The following is a 19,338-nucleotide window of genomic DNA, read 5'->3' as shown; positions in this document are numbered from 1 at the left end:
AAAAAATAAGTCCAGCTATTATGGTCAAAGATGCAATCCTTGAGCAATAAGGAATCCTTCCAAACTTGAAATCCTTAAGCAATAAGGAGTCCTTCCAAACTTGAAATCCTTAAGCAATCCTTCCAAACTTGAAATCCTTCAGATATACTCGTGTGAAAGACTAAGATACTTTGAATCAATCAAGGAAACCAAAATCCAACCGTGCTTAGGCAAGAAAATTCAGATTTTACATATTCTCGCGTAAACTGTACAGCCTTCAGAATTTTGGCCATATCTTCCTCATCCAACCTCCAATTGAAGTGATTCAAATTGGGTTGGATTTCAAATTCAATTATTTACAACTTTTGTGAAGAACAGATTTTCTAATTCCAACATTTACTGGGTCGAAATAGCCCTGCAATCAGACCCTACGAATCTGGAAAAAATCTGTTGCGAGCGAAACAACTTGTATCTTTTGTATCTACCATCTTCGATCTCCGAATAACCGTTGAATTCTATTACAATCGAAGAAACATACAAACATCGATCTTATGCCTCCATTAGAGTTCACATGCTACGTTAATTATTACAACCACGAAAAATAATCGTGGTACCCAATAAATAACAAAAACCACGAAAAAATTATTGTGGGATCCAATCACACAAAATCAACAAAAAATCATGTGACCATAATAGCTGAGTAAGAACCTTGCAAAATAAGGGTTAGCACAGTTCTACGTTCTACTCTCTAAAACCTACGGACAACATGGCTTGTTTAATCCATACGCGTAATTACAGCCTGCTTTGATACCACTGTTAAGAAACTAAATTCCCATGACCCAGTAATGACGCGTACAGATTAGACAACAAAAATTGTAAAACCCTATAAAGCGAAATTAGGGTTCTACCTCAACTCCCTGCGACACGAACGCTAGTTGAACTTGTTATAACATGCCTTGCTATAAACCACGAATACTGCTCGACCGTACCTTACGATCTTCTATCGTATTCCCTGCACGTCTAGAAACACGAACCGAGTGTGGACTTTTTCGTGATCTTATTTGATCTCTCTAAGCCTGCCTCTATTTTGTGAATAATAGAAAAAAAAATCATCCTGACCTAGAGAGCATAACGTGTATATATAGGGCTACGATAGGGACCTAAGGAGTAATAAGTATGGGCTCCTAGTGTAAATAAGAAAAACCTAATCCTGCCAGGATTCTATTTCTTATTTCACTAATTATAGTTCACCCCACTACAGAATTATAATTGCACTCCCGTCCTTATCTCAATTATATTATGAGCTCCATGATATTTAATACTTATTAATCTCCCCACGTTAAGATTACAGATATCCGTTGATTAAAATAAATTACTAACAGTGGTGGCGGTCGCCGGAGGTGGGGGAGCTCTGGGGTTGGGTTGTGGTGGTCGCTGATGGTCGTGGGACTCTTCCTGTGGTCGTGAGTGGTGGTCGTGGGAGCCCCTCTGAATGTTTTGAGCGTAAAAAATGGAGGGAACGAGAAGGGGAGGAAGGGGAAAGCGTGATCTGTTCAATGCTGTTTTTTGTTTTTTTGTTTTTTATCAAAATGACGCCGTTTTGAGCTTACGTCAGCGGTTGTGTGAGTTGTTGTGTGGGAGATGTTGTGTGTGTAGCATTTTTGGGCTTTCCCAAAAACAAGACTCTAGCATCTAAAGAGTAAATTGCATTCCAACTTCCTCTTTTTTTCTTTTTTCTTGTAATCTCTTGTGACGCTCCTGCGATACTTTTTGATTCTCCATAAACAGAAGGAAACATAACTCACCTAAGATCATGCTCCAACCAATTCATACACGTGTAACTCAGCTAACATGAAGTTTTAAGGAAATGGAAATGAAAAAACAAATTAGCAACATAACTACAAGCAGTTCCCAATTTCACTTACCCATAGGAGAAATGCTTCCTAAATTTGATACTATGGTAGTCTACAGAATCGTTATTGCTTTGATACTAACTATAACGACCCGGATCGTTAAGCACCACAACCAAGTTAATAAACATTAAATAACTAATGAAATGCCATCACCCACTTTCTTAAAACTTGCATAACTTTACAAAAATACACCCCTTGTACTCTTCTCTCCTTGTCTCATGTCTAGCTCAGCTCTCACCATTCCCCCATCGAGAATGGAAGTGAAAACTGAAAGGGGTATATCCTCCCCCTCTTTTTTCCTGTTTTTCACTCCTTTCTTATTTTTATATCCTTTCATGCTTAAACCTTGTCATGGTAAGAGATTCCCAAGACTAGGCAAAAATTGCCACGTTGCCTATAGCTCCCCATTTGCACTCTTATTTCACACATGCACACCTCCCTTGTACACATGCACACCTCCACGTGGATTACATAGAAAACTCTCTTCTTTTTCTTTTAATTCTTCTCTCTTTTAACTTTTACAAGTAAGACAAACTCCTTTGAATACACTCAAACTCCCCATTCTTATCTCTTTCAATCTTATTCAAGCCCTAATTCATCCTTATTGTTCACTCAAATACGCACAAACCTTCTAGTTATATTATTCTCTATTATTAACTATTAACCGGAAGAAACATGAAGTACGGGTCTCACATTCTGAAACTTTTGTCATTGGTAATTAATGACCAAAACCAAATCTTAAAAGATGTCAATATACTGCTTTTAGATTTGAGTTTGGACAATTAGCATGTACTATATTGTATGCTAGGGCAACCCACACCTTAATAACAAACTTGTGAATCATTTGACAGGTCCAAATGCCACATATGGTATAGAGTTTTTGCATATGAAGAGGTACATTAGAAAAATATATTCTAAGTATTGAAACGTAATCTCTTCTGTTTTTTGAACGACTTCTAAAAATAGTCACTGTAGCATTATCTTAGGAAGGTGTAAGCTACAACATTTTAAAAATTGACGAGAGGCGTAAAAGTACGTTGGCTTTTACTTTGACTGAACTTATGATTAAACAGTATTCTTAAAAATAAAAAATAAAAAGCATCAATATCTATTTATTTTATTTTAAGTTGTTATTGTCCAAAAAGCAAAACGGAAAAATAAAAAGCATCAGTATATTAGTGCAGTACTTGTCCGCAATTATAAGGCAGAGTGCAACAATAAGGCAAATGACTCTTTTTCTTACTCCCTCCGTCCCCTTATTATAGTCCAGTATTCCATTTTGGGCTGTCCCTTAATAAGTGTCCATTTGGTAAAGTTAGTAGGTAAAAGTTGGTACATTGTCTATTTTGTCCCTAAAAGTAGATTCCATTTTGAAAAGTTAGTGAGTAAAAAGTGTAATGATGATGGGTAAGTAGGGAAAGTGGAGGAAAAAGTTGATGTGAAAAGTATAATGATGATGTTTTTTTAATAAGTTGGAGTTACGAAGTAGGACATTTAAAAAGGGACGGAGGGAGTATTTTATTTGTTATTTAGAGGCAAAGGACTCTGATAGCGTAAAACTCAAAATAGTTAGAATAAACAAAGAAAATGATTAGTTCCAATTTGAAGGGACAATTTTCATTCATATCTGGGTGTTTTTTTTAAAAAAAATCACCAAGCCGAATTGTATTTGTTTAGAAAGAAAATAAGGGTAAAAATACTTACACCCCTCATCTATCACTTTTTATTACTTACACCCCCTACTAAACCAAACCAAACAGAGCCTTATTTCTCAATCACTTGAGGTTGGCTACATGAATAATTTTCCTCCATTGAGCTCTGTCAAGGGCCACTTGTTCACACAAACTCATTATACTCATATCTTTGCATGTGCACAACAGTGTCTAATGTCAATTTAGGTCTATCCCTCCCCGTAGCATTGCTACCCAAAGTTATCATATGCGCTCTCTTAACTACTGCATCTCCTGGTCTACGGTAGATATGTCCAAACCACCTTAGCCTATTTTTCCTCAACTTGTCCTCTATAGGTGCTACACCTACCATCTCACAAACCATTTCATTTCTAATCCTATCTTGTTTAGTTTTACCAAACATCCACCTCAACAATCTCATTTCCGCTACACTCATCTTGCTTACCTGTTGTTTCTTAATAGGTCAACATTTTGTCTCGTAAAGTAAAATTGGTCTTATGGCAATTCCATAGAATTTTTTCTTCAATTTTGTGGGTACTCTCTTGTCACATAGTACACTAGTAGCGCTCCTCCACTTGAGCCACCCACTTGGATCCTATGGGTCACATCATTGTCAACATTCTCATTTTCGTTGCACTCATCTTGCTCACCTGTTATTTCTTAATAGGCCAACATTCTGACAGGTAAAGTATCACTGGTCTTATGGCAATTCTATATAATTCATCATTTACACCCCCTCATCTATCCAAAAACAGGGAAAGGGGTAACGCTGTTAACGATAATAATGCAATTACCTATTTTCCCTTCATTAAGTTGGGGCACCAACACTCCAAATCTCGATTTCACTTTTCACCTGTCTCTCTCTCAGATACATGGCCGACCACCACTGATCTCTCTAGCATAAGACGCCCTTCATTAAACCCTAGCAACAGCTGCCACCCATCACGGCAGCCATCGCCCCATTTTCTCCCGCTGTCCCTCTTTCTTCTCCTCTCTCCTAAACCTTCCATTCTCACATCTCTTTTGCCCATGTTTTACTCCGCCAACCCAATCCCCTTTCGCCAGTGGTCTCTTTGCCTCTCTATCGTGGTTCGCTATCGTAGGGTGTGGGGTGGCCTGTTTCACCGATCTCCATTTTGCCTGCTCCCCGATCATCGTCGCCGGATGCCATCACCGATCTGATGTTTTAATTTATTCCTTATATTTTCAACGTTTAGTCTCCATTTCAGTTTCTTTTTCTTTGATTTGGATAAAAATTTATTTTGTAGTGGTGGAATTGTGCTATGGCTTTTGTTTCTGTGGCTATTGGTTGTTGGTGGAGGTTTTGGGTGTTGTCTGCTTTTATGTTTCATCTCTATTAATGGTGTATTTTCGGAAGCAAGGTTAAAGTCAAGGAGGGCTGGAATGAGGATTGAGGATGGGGATTGTCATAACTCTTCTCGTTGATAATCAAGGTTAGGGTGTCCGGTCAAAATAAAAACAAAAATCAAGGTTAGGGTTTAGGAGGGCTAGAGTGAAATGGAGGGTATATTTTTCTTATTTTTCAATTGTGACCATTTTCCATCCATAATTGGAGTAAGGAAAACTTTCAGGGTTATAAGCAAGCTAGCAAGAAAGCTAAAAAAGCCGTTAGGGATGCTAAGTTGAAAGCATATGAGAATTTCTATGCTAGACTCGATAGTAAAGATAAAAAAATATTATTTATAAACCTGCCAAACTGTGAGAAAGGAAAGCTAGAGACGTTTCTCAAGTTAAGTGTACAAAATGTATTGATTCGATGGTGTTGGTGAAAGACGAGGCGATCAAGGATAGATGGAAGTCGTATTTTGAGAAACATGAAGGAGGAAGTGTGGAAAAGTCTAGGTGACCTGGGGGTGACTTAGTTGACGAAGTTGTTCAACAAGATTATTATGACTCGGAAGATACCCGACGATTGGAGAAAGAGCACCCTAGTACCTATCTATAAGAATAAAGGGGATATTCAAAGCTGCAACAACTAGAGATGTATTAAATTGATGAGTCATATGATGAAGTTGTAGGAAAGAGTTATTGAGTATCGTTTGAGGATGGTGACTACGATGTCAAAGAAACAGTTTGGGTTCATGCTTGGAAGATCAACCATGGAAGCTATCTACATATTAAGGAGATTGGTAGAAAAACACAAAGCAAAGAAAAAGGATCTCCATATGGTTTTCATAGACTTAGAAAAGGCTTATGATAGGGTGCCTAGAGACATCATTTTGTGGGTTCTGGAGAGAAAGGGAGTGACCAAAAGGTATATCGAGGTGATTAGAGGCATGTATGAAGGTGCCGTCACTACCATTAGATGACCAATAGGAAAAATGAGTGAAGTTTCAATCACTGTAAGATTGCATTAAGGGTCAGCCTTGAGCCCGTACCTCTTTGCCTTAGTTATGGATGAATTGACTAGACAATTTCAGGAGGATATCCCATGGTGTATGATGTTTGTAGATGACATTGTCCTCATAGATGAAACCGCTAATGGTGTTAATACGAAACTAGAAATTTGGAGGGAAGCATTAGAGTAAAAGGGTTTTCGGATAAGTAGGAGTAAAATTGAGTATATGGTGTGCAAATTTAGTGGTACCAGTAGTGCGCAGGAAGAAAGAGTGATGATCCAAGACCAAGAGATACCAAAGAGTGATCATTTTAGGTACTTAGGCTCAATTATTAGTAGAGATGGAGAGATAGCCAATGATGTGACCCATAGGATCCAAGTGGGGTGGCTCAAGTGGAGGAGCGCTACTGGTATATTATGTGACAAGAGGGTACCCACAAAATTGAAGAAAATTTTCTATGGAACTGTCGTCAAACCAGCAATGCTTTATGGGACAAAACGTTGGCCTATTAAGAAATAATAGGTGAACAAGATGAGTGTAGCGGAAATAAGAATGTTGAGATGGATGCATGGTAAAACTAGACGTGACATGATTAAAAATGAAATTGTTCGTGAGATGGTAGGTGTAGAGCCTATAGAGGAGAAGTTGAGAGAAAATAGGCTAACGTGGTTGGGGCATATTTACCGTAGACCAGGAGATGCAGTAGTTAAGAGAGCGAATAGGATAGCTTTGGGTAGCAATGATACGAGGAGGGATAGATCTAAATTGACATTAGATGTTGTTATGCACAAAAATATGAGTAGAATGGGTTTGTGTGAATAAGTGGCCCTTAACAAAGCTCAATGGAGGAAAATGATTCATATAGTTGACCCCAAATGATTGGGACATAAGGCTCGGTTTGGTTAAATTGGACGATTTTTTCAAGTAAGGGGGTTTAGTGATAACATTTGGTAGATGAGGGGTATAAATGATGTATTTTATAGATGAGGGGGTGTAAATGATAAAAAATGATAGATGAGGGGGTGTAAGTAATTTTTTAATAGGCCATAAGTTATGTTATACGGAGTAGTCAGGCTGGCCCTAACATTTTGGAGGCCCTATGTGAGGTATAAAAATGGGGCCTCTCATGTTCTTTTATATAAATTTGTTGTTCAATAAGTGAAATAAGATTGCATAGCTTAGTGGCATGCTGCTTTGAGTGTGTTTACAGTGTCCTAGATCGTGGGTTTGACTCTCAAAGCTTTCACTTTGAACAATGTTTTTGCACAATTTCAAAAAACTGCTTGACAAAATGATTTCTATTGGAATCAAACATGCAACCTCAAGGGCTCAAGGCTAATAAGCATAGTTCTTACCAACACACTACACTCTTTCGTTTGGAAAATATATGATATTCATTATATATAACATATTTTCACGATTTTGGGGTTCAAAAATTTGCAATTTTGGGGTCCAAAAATTTTGTCCAAAACGGGAGTCCCTAGTCTAGGGCCGGCCCTGAGAGTAGTAGTGCTAACAAGTAGGTCCCTAAAAAAAAAAATAGTGCTAAGAAATAGGAGGGCAGCACAGCACATATTGGTTGGTTAATGAAAGTCAATGTCGTTTCTCACAGTTTGTTGAGGCAGGTCAGTGTGTAGATTGTGGAGAGACTACTGATATATTAGCCTGCTAGTGCTAGGTCAATGAGAGAGAGAGAGAGAGAGAGAGAGAGAGAGAGAAATAAAAGCACGGTGGCCCTAATGAAGAGAGGGTATGTCTGGACTCTCAACTGAAGTAAATGCGCATTTGATGCGGTGGGTCTGCTTTTAATTGGTTTGCAGACCACCACCTACACACACACAGAGAGAGAGAGAGAGAGAGAGAGAGAGCTTGGAAGGTCTATCAGGTGTTCGGGTACCACGGCTTTGCTCCGATCGCTCTTCTTGAAAGTGGAAAACCACCGCCCAGATTCATTCGCTGTGAGTGTCTCTTCTGCTGTGCTGGTTTCTTTTGCCCATCTTTTGGGGATCTGGTTTGGGGTTCTATTGTTTGAGGCCTTTGATTTGCTCTCTGTACTGGGTTTCTTCTAATTTCACCCCAATGTTGTGCCTTGTGAAATCTTGTTGAATCTTGGGTCTTGAATTTAGATGGGTTTGTAGCTTTTCTTCTATTTCGCCCAAAATATTGAAGTGGTCCACTACTTCACTTGATTTTACTGATTAAACCTGAAATCTGCTTGTGGGTTTTTTGTTTGCTTGCTTTCTTCATCCATTTCTTGGCTCTGACCGTATTACCTTGGTCTGAAAGAAGATCAAATCTAGGGCTTCCGTTTTTTGATCTGGTCAAAGATCAGTTTTTTGGTTTTGATCTGGTCAAAGATCAGCTAGAATTGAACTATTTTGACCCAGTACTTCTTTCTGTGTCTTTCACCGTTTCCTTTAAGCAAAGTCACCTGAGCTTACGCCTCCTTTCGGTTGGGTTTTGATTTTTCAAAGCAAAGCTTTGATCCTGTGTGGAACTTTTAGATTGATTCCTCTTGCTTTTCTGAATTTAGGGTCTTTGAAACTGGACCTGCTTTTGGTATTAGATGGGCTGAAAACAAAGAAAACAAAACCAAAAACCCTTCTAACCTGGAGGAGCTTAGGCTTGATATTCTTTCTGGGTGTTTCTCAAAAAACTTCTTTACCCAGATAAGATTCAATGCATCTTTCACTATGGAAGCCAATATCCTACTGTGCTGCTCTGATCATGGACAAAAAGAGCAGAAGAAGAGACGGGTCTAACCATTCGACTGAGGAAACCAAGAGAAACCCATCAGTTCTTAGGAAATTACAGGAGCACAAGCTGAGGGAAGCCCTGGAGGAAGCATCTGAAGATGGGTCCCTTGTGAAATCCCAAGACGTGGATGCTGCAAATCAAGACGATGGATTGGGGCGATCGCGATCGCTTGCAAGGCTCCACGCCCAGAAGGAGTTCCTCAGAGCCACTTCTCTTGCTGCAGAACGAACATTCGATTCAGAAGACTCCATTCCTGAACTTGAAGAGTCGTTTTCGAAATTCCTCACAATGTACCCTAAGTACCAATCATCAGAGAAGATTGATCATCTGAGGCTTGATGAGTATGCACACCTATCAGGGTCAGCCCCTAAGGTATGCCTTGACTACTGTGGATTTGGGTTGTTTTCTTTCCTTCAGACGGTTCATTATTGGGAATCCTCCACATTTAATTTATCTGAGATTACTGCAAATTTGAGCAATCATGCTTTGTATGGTGGCGCTGAGAAAGGAACTGTGGAACATGATATAAAGACTAGGATAATGGACTATTTGAACATACCTGAGAATGAATATGGGCTTGTGTTCACTGTAAGTCGTGGGTCCGCTTTTAAGCTGCTTGCCGAATCATACCCTTTTCATACGAACAAGAAGTTGTTAACCATGTTTGATCATGAGAGCCAGTCGGTGAATTGGATGGCTCAGGGTGCTAGGGAGAAAGGTGCTAAAGTTTACAGTGCTTGGTTTAAATGGCCAACCCTGAAGCTATGCTCAACTGATCTGAGAAAGCAGATTTCAAACAAAAAGAAGAGGAAAAAGGATTCAGCTGTTGGTCTTTTTGTGTTTCCCGTTCAGTCTAGGGTTACTGGAGCCAAATATTCATACCAGTGGATGGCACTGGCACAACAGAACAATTGGCATGTCTTACTTGATGCAGGGTCATTAGGTCCCAAAGACATGGATTCTCTTGGACTGTCCCTATTCCGTCCGGATTTCATCATCACCTCATTTTACAGGGTGTTTGGATACGACCCTACTGGATTTGGATGCCTTCTCATTAAAAAATCTGTTATGGGAAGCCTTCAAAATCAGTCTGGGCACACCGGTTCAGGTATGGTGAAGATCACCCCAGTTTTCCCGCTCTATTTGAGTGACTCTGTTGATGGTATACCTGGATTAGATGGAGTTGAAGATGATGAAGCTGGTGGGAATGGGGAACTATCTTCTGAAACTCGCCCAGGAACGCAGTTGCCTGCCTTTTCTGGTGCATTTACCTCTGCCCAAGTGAGGGATGTGTTTGATACAGAGATGGATCATGATAACAGCTCTGATAGAGATGGGGCAAGCACCATATTTGAAGAAACTGAGAGTATTTCTGTCGGGGAAGTGATGAAGAGTCCGGTTTTCAGTGAAGATGAGTCATCAGACAACTCAGTGTGGATTGATCTGGGTCATAGTCCTTTGGGATCAGATAACAACGGTCAGTTAAACAAACAGAAGGTAGCCTCTCCTTTACCGCCCTTCTGGTTTAGTGGAAAGAACAAGCACCTTTCTCCTAAACCATCGTTAAAGATATCAGACAACCCTATATACGACAAAGAGGTGCACCCATCTTCTCATGAGGATCACCATGTGCTATCGTTTGATGCTGCTGTTCTATCAGTTTCACAGGATCTCGACCGTTTCAAGGAGGTCCCGGAAGAAGAACAAGTGACTCATCCAAACCCCACTTACCGAGATAGCAGAAAGGGATCATGTCACCAGGAAATTCAGGAGGAACCTCCTCAAACCACCAAATATTCTGGGGTCAATGGGTCAACGTCTGAAATATGCGTGGAGACGAAAGAGAGCGCTATAAGAAGAGAGACAGAAGGGGAGTTTAGATTGTTGGGAAGGAGGGAAGGTGGCAGACTAGGTGGCAGTAGGTTTTTCGGTATAGAAGATAATGAACAACCCGGTAGCAGGGGAAGAAGGGTATCCTTTAGTATGGAAGATAAGAGTAGAGAGCATATGAGCCATACAGTAGACCCCGGAGATGTATCTGCCACAAGTTTGGACGACGAGTACATCAGTGATGGAGAATATGGGCATCGTTTGGACTCTGACAGAAGGGAACCCGAGTTAGAATGCAGGCATCTTGATCATGCAAATATGCTGGGTCTCAATAAGACCACTCTCCGACTTCGGTTCTTGACCAACTGGCTTGTGACCTCTTTACTTCAATTAAGGTTACCCGCAGGTGATGGGAATGAACCCGTGCCCCTTGTTCACATTTATGGTCCTAAGATTAAGTATGAAAGGGGTGCTGCTGTAGCTTTCAATGTGAGAGACAGAAACCGGGGGCTAATCAATCCAGAACTTGTTCAGAAACTGGGTGAGGCAAGTGGTATTTCGCTTGGAATTGGTATCCTTAGTCACATAAGGATATTAGATAGCCCAAGACAGAATCGTGGGCATTTCAATCTTGAAGATACTTCCCTTTGTAGGCCAATGGAGAACGGACGGACTGATGGGAAAAGTGGGTTCATTCGAGTTGAGGTTGTCACAGCTTCTCTAGGCTTTCTGACTAATTTTGACGATGTTTACAAGTTGTGGGCGTTTGTGGCAAGGTTTCTTAATCCAGGATTTGTCAAAGATGTCAGACTTCCAAACGTCGCGGAAGATACAGAGATGGAGGGCTAAATGGCGCCACTCCAGTTTCTGTTGTCAAAAATATGGTTTTGCATGTGAGGTTGCATACAAAGGATAAGAAACTGCTATTTGTTGCTGTGCAGGGGCACTTGGTCTATTCTTCAGGACTGCGCAGCTGCTATCGGGTGAATTTGTTCATTAATGTTTTAATTGCTTGGGTTTTTCTTTTTCACCTTGTGGGGAGTTGTGTTGTAAAACTTGTAGAGTTGTTGGCTTTAGAATTTTGTATCTGTCAGGAAGCATGAACTGATAAAAAGTAGGACCAAATGGGCACTAACCCTCTTCAAAATATGTTGGTGCTATATACCATCCTGTTTATTTCTGCTGTTGTATCACATTCAGCTTGTTTCACATGGTTTGGGCTATTATAACCTTTTGTTGGAGGTGCAATAGAAGTAACAAAAATGCTATGAACTTCTGGAGTCATGTGGAATTGTTGACAAGTTTACCATTTTGCCATTTTCTTTTCAAATAGTAGGAAGGGATGAAGTTTGTCACTCCATGGGGATGAAGATTTTTGCAGTTGGTTCAAGAATGAAGTTAACCGCCAGATTGGTATAATGCTGCTTCCAATACGATTGTAGAGATTCCATAATAAAACTGCATGGGTTTGAAGATTTTTGTACCTTAACCGATCTAGGGTTTTCATATTTCAGGTCAATCAAATAGGACAAGATAAATTTTCGGATCCATTGCATGGAGAGATTTTTTCCCCAAAAAGATACCAAGGGTTTGTTTGGAACCTATGAAAAAGAAAAGAAAGGGAAACAATTTTTCCTTGTTTGGTTTGAGAGGAAAAAAAAGAAAAAAGAAAAATAACAAAGCAAAGATAATTTTCCTCTATACTTCCCTTTCCTTTCTTCTCCCCAAATTCCGAACAGGCCCCGATGATTTGAGGGTCACTGGTGATTTTGTATGAACAGATTTCACTGGAGGCTTGGTTCTCAACTTCAGTACCAGTAAAAAATATTTTAGGTCAGTCTACAAACAAAATTAACCATCTCCAACTGAGCCTTTCAATTCAACCATTTTATTTTCTGAGTCTGTACTCTTTAGTTCAAAGATTCGGGGCATGTCAGCTACCCTTTTTTTTCATATCGAGAAAGGGTGGGAGGGGGCGATTAGCATAGCAACCCCCTTGGTCGTGACTCCCTGCTCAATAGTGGAATGTTTGGTTGAGCCATAGCTACTGTTAGAGAGAACAGGCCGTCACCACGGCACCACCTAGGTGCACGACTCGAACTCTAGTTATGCTTGCGGAAAGAGGCAGGCCTTACCAACGATGCTATTGTTAATGCTTTGTTCGGTTTGTATTTTGGAAAAAAAAAAATCTAACTTAAAAAACACTCATTACTCATACTTTCAATCATTACTCTCTCTCCACCAATTACCCTTATTTTCAATCATTACCCTAATTGTCTCATACTTCAACCACACCCCTCTCACATATATGTGAGTCACTAGCAGGTTCCTAACATTTATTGTGAAATTCCCCCACGTGCATATGAAAGAGGTGTGACACATTGATGTGTCCCTTACATTTCCCTTTCCAAAGAATGCAGACTTTGGGAAACTAACGACACACCAAAAAAACAGACGTGATGTGAACAGAAACTATTTATTCCTTGCTTTATTCACAGCACATCATTCAAACCTATTAATGGGACCCATTCTTTCTCTTGTAGCAATAATGGTTGGGCCATACCCATTGAGCTTTGTTTGCCATGGAGATAATGGTGAAAACTTTAATAAATCTACCTCTCCTTTTTTGTGTGTGTGGATTCTGCCTTATAGGAAAGCTTGGGGTGCAGACCTGGGGATGCTGCTTGGCAGCTCCCTGCCAAGCGGGTGCAGAGCAGTTGATCTAACTGTTCATCTCGGCATGAACAGCTCAGATCGAATCTGAGCACATAAAAATTTAAACCGTCCATTATTCAATTAAAATCCGCACTGTCAATTGCCCAAATGAGCGGCCTAATCGGCCGCATTGCACCGCTCTACAAAGAGATGCTTGGCAGCATCTCTCATCCCGTTGGATGGGACCTTCCCTTGAAAAGCTGGTAGAGAATGGAGATAGCACCAAGCCATTCTTTTTAGGACTTGATAATAATGATAAAAGTCTGCTTTTCCCAGTAAACAAAACCGAACAAGAAACCTTACCCATCATGATATAAGACCCTTTATATTCATCTGCAAAACTTTCTACCACTAAAAAGGTATCATAAAGCAAAAGTGAAAATGGAGCTGGGGTTTGACAAGCGGTCTCAGACCCTTAGTGGGGGAGCTGTCTTTTAAAGGGGACTTACAGTAGTGGTTAGTGACAGTGATCTGTTGACAAATTTGAACGAAATGATAGACTTCAACTGAGAGATTTCTGAGACTTTCCCTTTAAAATTATCATAGTAGGTGACAAACTCCAGAGAGAAACAAAAGCATGGAATTGAATCATGAAGCTTCACGTGTAATAAGCCAATTACCGTAATCAATAGATAAACGGGTAGGGACACCCTTTAGGCCAAAACTGCAGATAATTATACAAGCAAGTAATAGCTGTAGTAGTTTGTAGTTTGTACACATAACTAAACAAGTGCATTAAGAAAGAAATTAAACCCACAAGCACAAACTGAAGTACGCAACTAAACAAGTGCATCAAGAAAGAAATCAAACCCGCAAGCACAAACTTAAGTCTTTTTCAGATACCAATTAAAACTCTCAACCTAGTCCACATAAATGGAAAAATTTTGCTCCCGAAAAAGGCCAGGAAGTTCGAACCCACCTACTAAAGAACATTTCTCATCTAGACAACACGTTGGCACCCAAAAGAAACAAAGTAAAAAATAAATAAATTGTCCTGTGAGGGTTTTGTATATGTAGGTTGAATCAGATTTCATTGTACCTAGGTTGAATCAGATTTCATTGTACCTCCCCAATAGATGCACATTCCACTTTGTAAGCTTTGTTGTATTTCTGGGACTGGTCTGGATCCGCAAATGAACATCAGGAATTCATCATCTTTATTAGAAAGGCAGTCTCTAAAGCTGACTCCTTGCACTGCAAATATCTGTTTTCCTCCACAATGTCTACTGTTAAGTTGAGCAGTATCGGGCGTTGAGGATCATAAATGGAACGCTCACGCACTCGCGCAACCCATTTTGCTGCTTCCCAAACTCCAAATCTGGAATCACATTATATAAAAGGTGAACGCATTATTATATGTTATATAAACACCATTTTGAAAAGAAAGAGCTTTAACAGCATGGCATGTTATACACTAATAGAGTGTGTATACATAGAATGTTAGAACATTGGAAACGGACAAGTCTGAACTGTCAGAAACCCAACTTGACCTAACCTAATTAATTTGCAGGAGAGTGAGGTCTGTGTGTGTGTGTGTGTGTGTGTGAAAGAGAGAGAGAGAGAGAGAGAGAGAGAGAGAGAGTACAAGGGTACTTTAATTCTCGGAGAATACACTGTTATAAGTTTCCTTTAGTACTAATATTAGGATGGGCTACATGAATTCTAATTCTACATTCCATCCAATCATGGGCTACAAATTCATTTACAACATAGCCATTACATTGTTTGCAACAATATCCCATGTCTTAATGTGATGAAACCGTGTTAAAATCTCAAGTTCTCTTCAATTTGTGCTAAACATATCATATCAAACCAATTCTATCTTTCCTGATTCACCAAACATTCATCTAAACATACTGATCCTGTTTACACTCATTTTATTATTATGTAGTTTTTTAGCCGCTCAACTTTGTCCAACAATGCATTGTTGCCCGTATAATTATCCATTCCCATTTTGTTGGTTTCTCCCATCATGTTCAACCTCTCCATCCAAATTAGTAATAGAGCAGTAACGAAACTATAGTTTTTGGTATCGCTTAGTTTTCGATCTCCCCTACTCTGCAACTTCTACCCCTAGCCTTCAAAAGGGCATTGCATGTCTTTTGTTTGGTCCTACTTATGTTAAACCCATTCGGCCCATTTTCTTTACTCTGAATCTATATCCCTTAGTTCCCTTCCCACAAGACAATACGGAAAACTTACAGGAAAACGATTTGATTAACGCAACCAAAGATTTACCTTTTATAAGCTTATCTTATAAATTAACAGAAAGAAGAAAATATTAGTCTTTCCAAATCAGGATATAATAACACATACAAAAAAAAAAATAGCACTATGAACGTCTAACTCAACAGCCACTAAATAAAGGAACACCGACGGTGGCGGCACCAATAGTGAACCAAACGGCACGCGGGGTCCCGCACGGGATCCTGAAATCTAAATGAAAAATGAAAAGATTGGATCAAGCATCTACACTTATCCAATTGAGCTAATTTTTCTCAAGGTCACTCGATGTTTTTTTTAATTCTTGAACAGCTCGGATTTTCCATGTGGGCCCTGCGTGCAGGTCGGTTCACAATCGGTGCAGCCACCGTTGGAGGCTTTTTATTTTCGACTAAATAAGTATTCTAGCAAGCTCTTAAAAAAAAACATGTATTCAAGCACATCAGACGGATCCAGAGCATGTATGTTGAACACAGCTATGTAAGATTGCTGGATGTGTCCTTGCTTCTTAGTACATGGTCCTATATGTCACTGCAAAATTCATCTATAGCTAATGCAGTTAAACAGAGGCCGACCCTTTGTGTGATCAAAAAGTGATGGGAACTTCACTTGTTCTTATCAATTTCTAGTGGCAACCCCCTCATAAATGTCATTTATTGCATCAATAAACTGTTTCTGCCGTACCTTTCTTCAATAATATCCAAAATATTATATCTCCCAGTAACATAATAAATATTTGCCACACATCTATAAAGAAAACATACGAAGTTCTCTCTCTGTACTCTTTCCTTAGTGTCCTTAGAAATATGTAGCCTCCATGGTTCGATCTGTTAGTCATCAATCAAAACTCTTCCTTTGATATTATGATAAATTACCTTGACCTACCGTGAGGTTTTCATCAATGATAAATAATTCCCCTCAGGTTCCAGTAATAACAGGCAACAGTGACCCACTTTTTCTTTTGCTATCGGTGTCGGTGTCAAATTCCTGCTTCTGTTAGTTGACCGTTATTGGAATGACGAAAGTTAATTCTCGGGTACCTATGAAGATTAAGTAATTTTAATTTTCTTGTGCCACTGTCCTTTTAATCTCTGTAATTTTCAAATTCGGTGATTAATAAATTTTTTTGCTAATCAAAAAAAAAAAAATGACGAAAGTTTATGACATGCGATTATAATTCTACTAAGCTTCCCATTTTGCCCTTATTTTGTTTGAGGAGACACGAATACCTTTATATTCATGCTCAAACTACCAAAACAACCCTATTGTTTCATCCCCAATCTTTTCACCACCCTAGAGACTCACCACCATCACTACCATGCACCACCAGCGCCCTCTTCTAAACTCACTCCCCTACTCATCATCTGTCATCTCCGCCATGCACACCCTCCTACTATCCACCAAACACAATGACACTAACATATACATGTAAACAAAATTATATGAATAAATAGTGAAGTTGAAGCTGATGTTATATTGTTCCAAAAAATAAGTTGATCTTGTATTAGTTTTTTCCTCTAGCTGCTGATCAAAAACAACAATTTTTTTCTTCCATGGACTAAAATGGATACACAAAGTCACAAATACCTACATATATACAAAAATATGTATATACCGAGAGCGAGGGAGAGATGGGGAGGGAGCAAATGGAAAGTGAACTTGTGACTTGCAACACACACATGCACACTCACACTACCTATCCATACATATTTACGTATATGTAGGTATCAGATTACAGGCACAGCTTATTGCAATCTTTAAGGAGTGAAGCGAAATCAAAATATACAATTGACTAGATATGCACGTACACAGAGGTGGGTCTGTTTTCATGCCAAAAGTGCTCACAAAACAACCACCACTGTGAGATGCGTAGGGAAAAAAAAGAAGAAGAAAACTGATCCAATTTCTACGGTGATGGACCCAATTTCTTCTCATTTGTCCCTCTTGTTTCTCTCTTCTCCCACTTGTTTCTCTCTCTAGACACAATCAAAACCAGTGTTTCCGATTTCCCTAATTCATATCTGACTGCAGCGGAGCAATCAAAAGTTTTCCCAACCTTTAATTATCTTCTCTCCTAAAGTTTTCTTTCTCGTATTAATTTCATCAATTTAACTCTCGAATCGTACTTTCATAAATTCATTCAAACCTACATGCTGTGTGTAGGCACAAATCAAAATTAATTAAGTTTTCTGCAACTAAAAGTTTATGTAACATATCCCCTTATTTCCCCATAGCTTTTACCAGATTACATTGTCCTTAGCTACTACTATACGGACACCATTTCTCTGTATCATTTCTGGTATAGCAAATTTTACGACCAGTATTTTCATAAGACCTACTCACTCAGTTTGTTATAAGCATGCTACACTAACTTTTTCTTCTAATCATAGTATTTACTAATTCCAGAAATTTTGCTTGTTAAATGTTTCTATATTCCAAGTTGGAAAAGGGGAAAAATGCAATGCTTGGTTTAACCCAGAAACTAATTCTGAAGGGACTGGCCAAGCTGCAGGTAAGGAATGTTAGCACAACATTAGTTACCAACCCTGAATGCATGAGCATGGAGTGTTGTACCTCTTCCTAGCTAAAAAAAAATTTCTTTTAAATTGAAGTACAAATTTAACTTGGAATTTGTAGATCTATTATTCCACAACACAGCCTGGAAATCATACGGGTTGAAATCTGACAGTCAATCCAACCCTCTAATCCTGTAACTCGCATTCCTACCTTATGGGTTGAAATCTGACAGCCAATCCAACCCTCTCATCTTGTAACTTGCATTCCAACCTGTTTATACCCGATTTTGGCAAAACCATAAGGCCCTGTGTAATGTTAGAAGTTAATTTGCAATTTTCTAGAAGTTTGAAGAGTCTTGTAGAAAGGCCTAGAATTTGTTAGAGTTGATTGAGTCTTATCTAGAAGTAGGAAGACCAAGAGTTAGTCCTATCTAGATTGAGTCACTTGAAGTTTGAAGGTCAAGGGTTAATCTTATCTAGTTATACCAGCCAGTATAAATAGGAGATCCTGATGTAATCTTTTGTGGCAAGTACCCATGAGTAAAGCTTCAGAAAATACTTCTCTTTGCTGCACCAAAAATACTAGTAAATATTGGGCTAATCCATCTATAGCTTTCGTTGAGCCAAAAAAAATTGGTATCAGAGCTATCTTAGCGGCCCCTTCATTGCATCAACTCCAACCCCTATCATGTTTAAATATTCTACCAGTCCCGTCCCTATCTTCGAAGGAGAACACTATGACTAATGGAGAATTTTATCGTATACGAAGCGGCACAAAAGCAGCATAAGGAGAATAAGAAAAAGGATGCAACTGCACTCCACTACATCAAACAATTGGTAAGCAAATCAATCTATCCCGGAATTTTTAATGCAAAGACTGCAAAAGAAGCATGGTATGTGTTGAAAGATGAGTTTCATGGAAATGAAAAAATTTCTGCAATCTCTGTGGAAAGATTTTGATAACTTATCGATGAAAGAAAGTGAAAGCATTAGGGATTTTCTCTCTAGAGTTGCTGAGATTGTCAATCAAATTACAAGCCACGGTGAAGCCATTCAAGATAACAAGGTGATCAGGAAAATACACAGGAGTTTACCTCCCAAATTTGATCATTGTGTTGATGCCATAGAAGGAGCTAAGACTTGTCGAAAATGACTATGTTTGAACTAATGGGTTCACTCCAAGCACATGAGCAGAGAATTAACAGGTCTTCAACGCAACCAACTCAGCCAGTAGAACAAGAATTGCAATCCAAACTCAACATTTCAGAGGGAAAGAACAAGTCCCAACAAGAGCAAGAGCAAGAGCAAAGAAAAGGTTCACACCAAGGCAATGGTCTTCATGCAAGAAGCCATC

At 39.3% G+C, this 19,338-nt stretch overlaps 2 protein-coding genes across 3 annotated transcripts in view; one reads left to right on the top strand and one right to left on the bottom strand.

Annotated features, from left to right (window-relative positions):
- Positions 1–7,520: 7,520 nt before the first annotated feature.
- LOC131303392 (uncharacterized) lies at positions 7,521–11,710 on the top strand. The gene is made up of 2 exons (XM_058330243.1): positions 7,521–7,901; positions 8,477–11,710. Exon 2 carries the CDS (start codon positions 8,623–8,625, stop codon positions 11,377–11,379), a length of 2,757 nt encoding a protein of 918 aa, XP_058186226.1. The 5' UTR covers positions 7,521–7,901; positions 8,477–8,622; the 3' UTR covers positions 11,380–11,710.
- Positions 11,711–14,012: 2,302 nt separating this feature from the next.
- Positions 14,013–19,338, bottom strand: part of LOC131303390 (uncharacterized) — a 42,770-nt gene continuing 37,444 nt past the window's right edge. For both annotated transcript variants that reach the window (XM_058330239.1, XM_058330241.1), the window contains exon 11: positions 14,013–14,563. In XM_058330239.1, the coding sequence (XP_058186222.1) occupies positions 14,386–14,563 (178 nt within the window). In that variant the 3' untranslated portion in view covers positions 14,013–14,385. The remainder of the gene's footprint in view (positions 14,564–19,338) is intronic.

Source organism: Rhododendron vialii, chromosome 10a, assembly GCF_030253575.1.
Source record: "Rhododendron vialii isolate Sample 1 chromosome 10a, ASM3025357v1".
Lineage (NCBI taxonomy): Eukaryota > Viridiplantae > Streptophyta > Magnoliopsida > Ericales > Ericaceae > Rhododendron > Rhododendron vialii.
Note: the sequence above shows the minus strand (reverse complement) of the source record. Positions and strands in the feature narration are given on the sequence as shown.

Coding starts and splice junctions, on each gene's coding strand:
- LOC131303392 (XM_058330243.1), top strand. CDS start 8,623: ATGCATCTTTCACTATGGAAGCCAATATCCTACTGTGCTGCTCTGATC.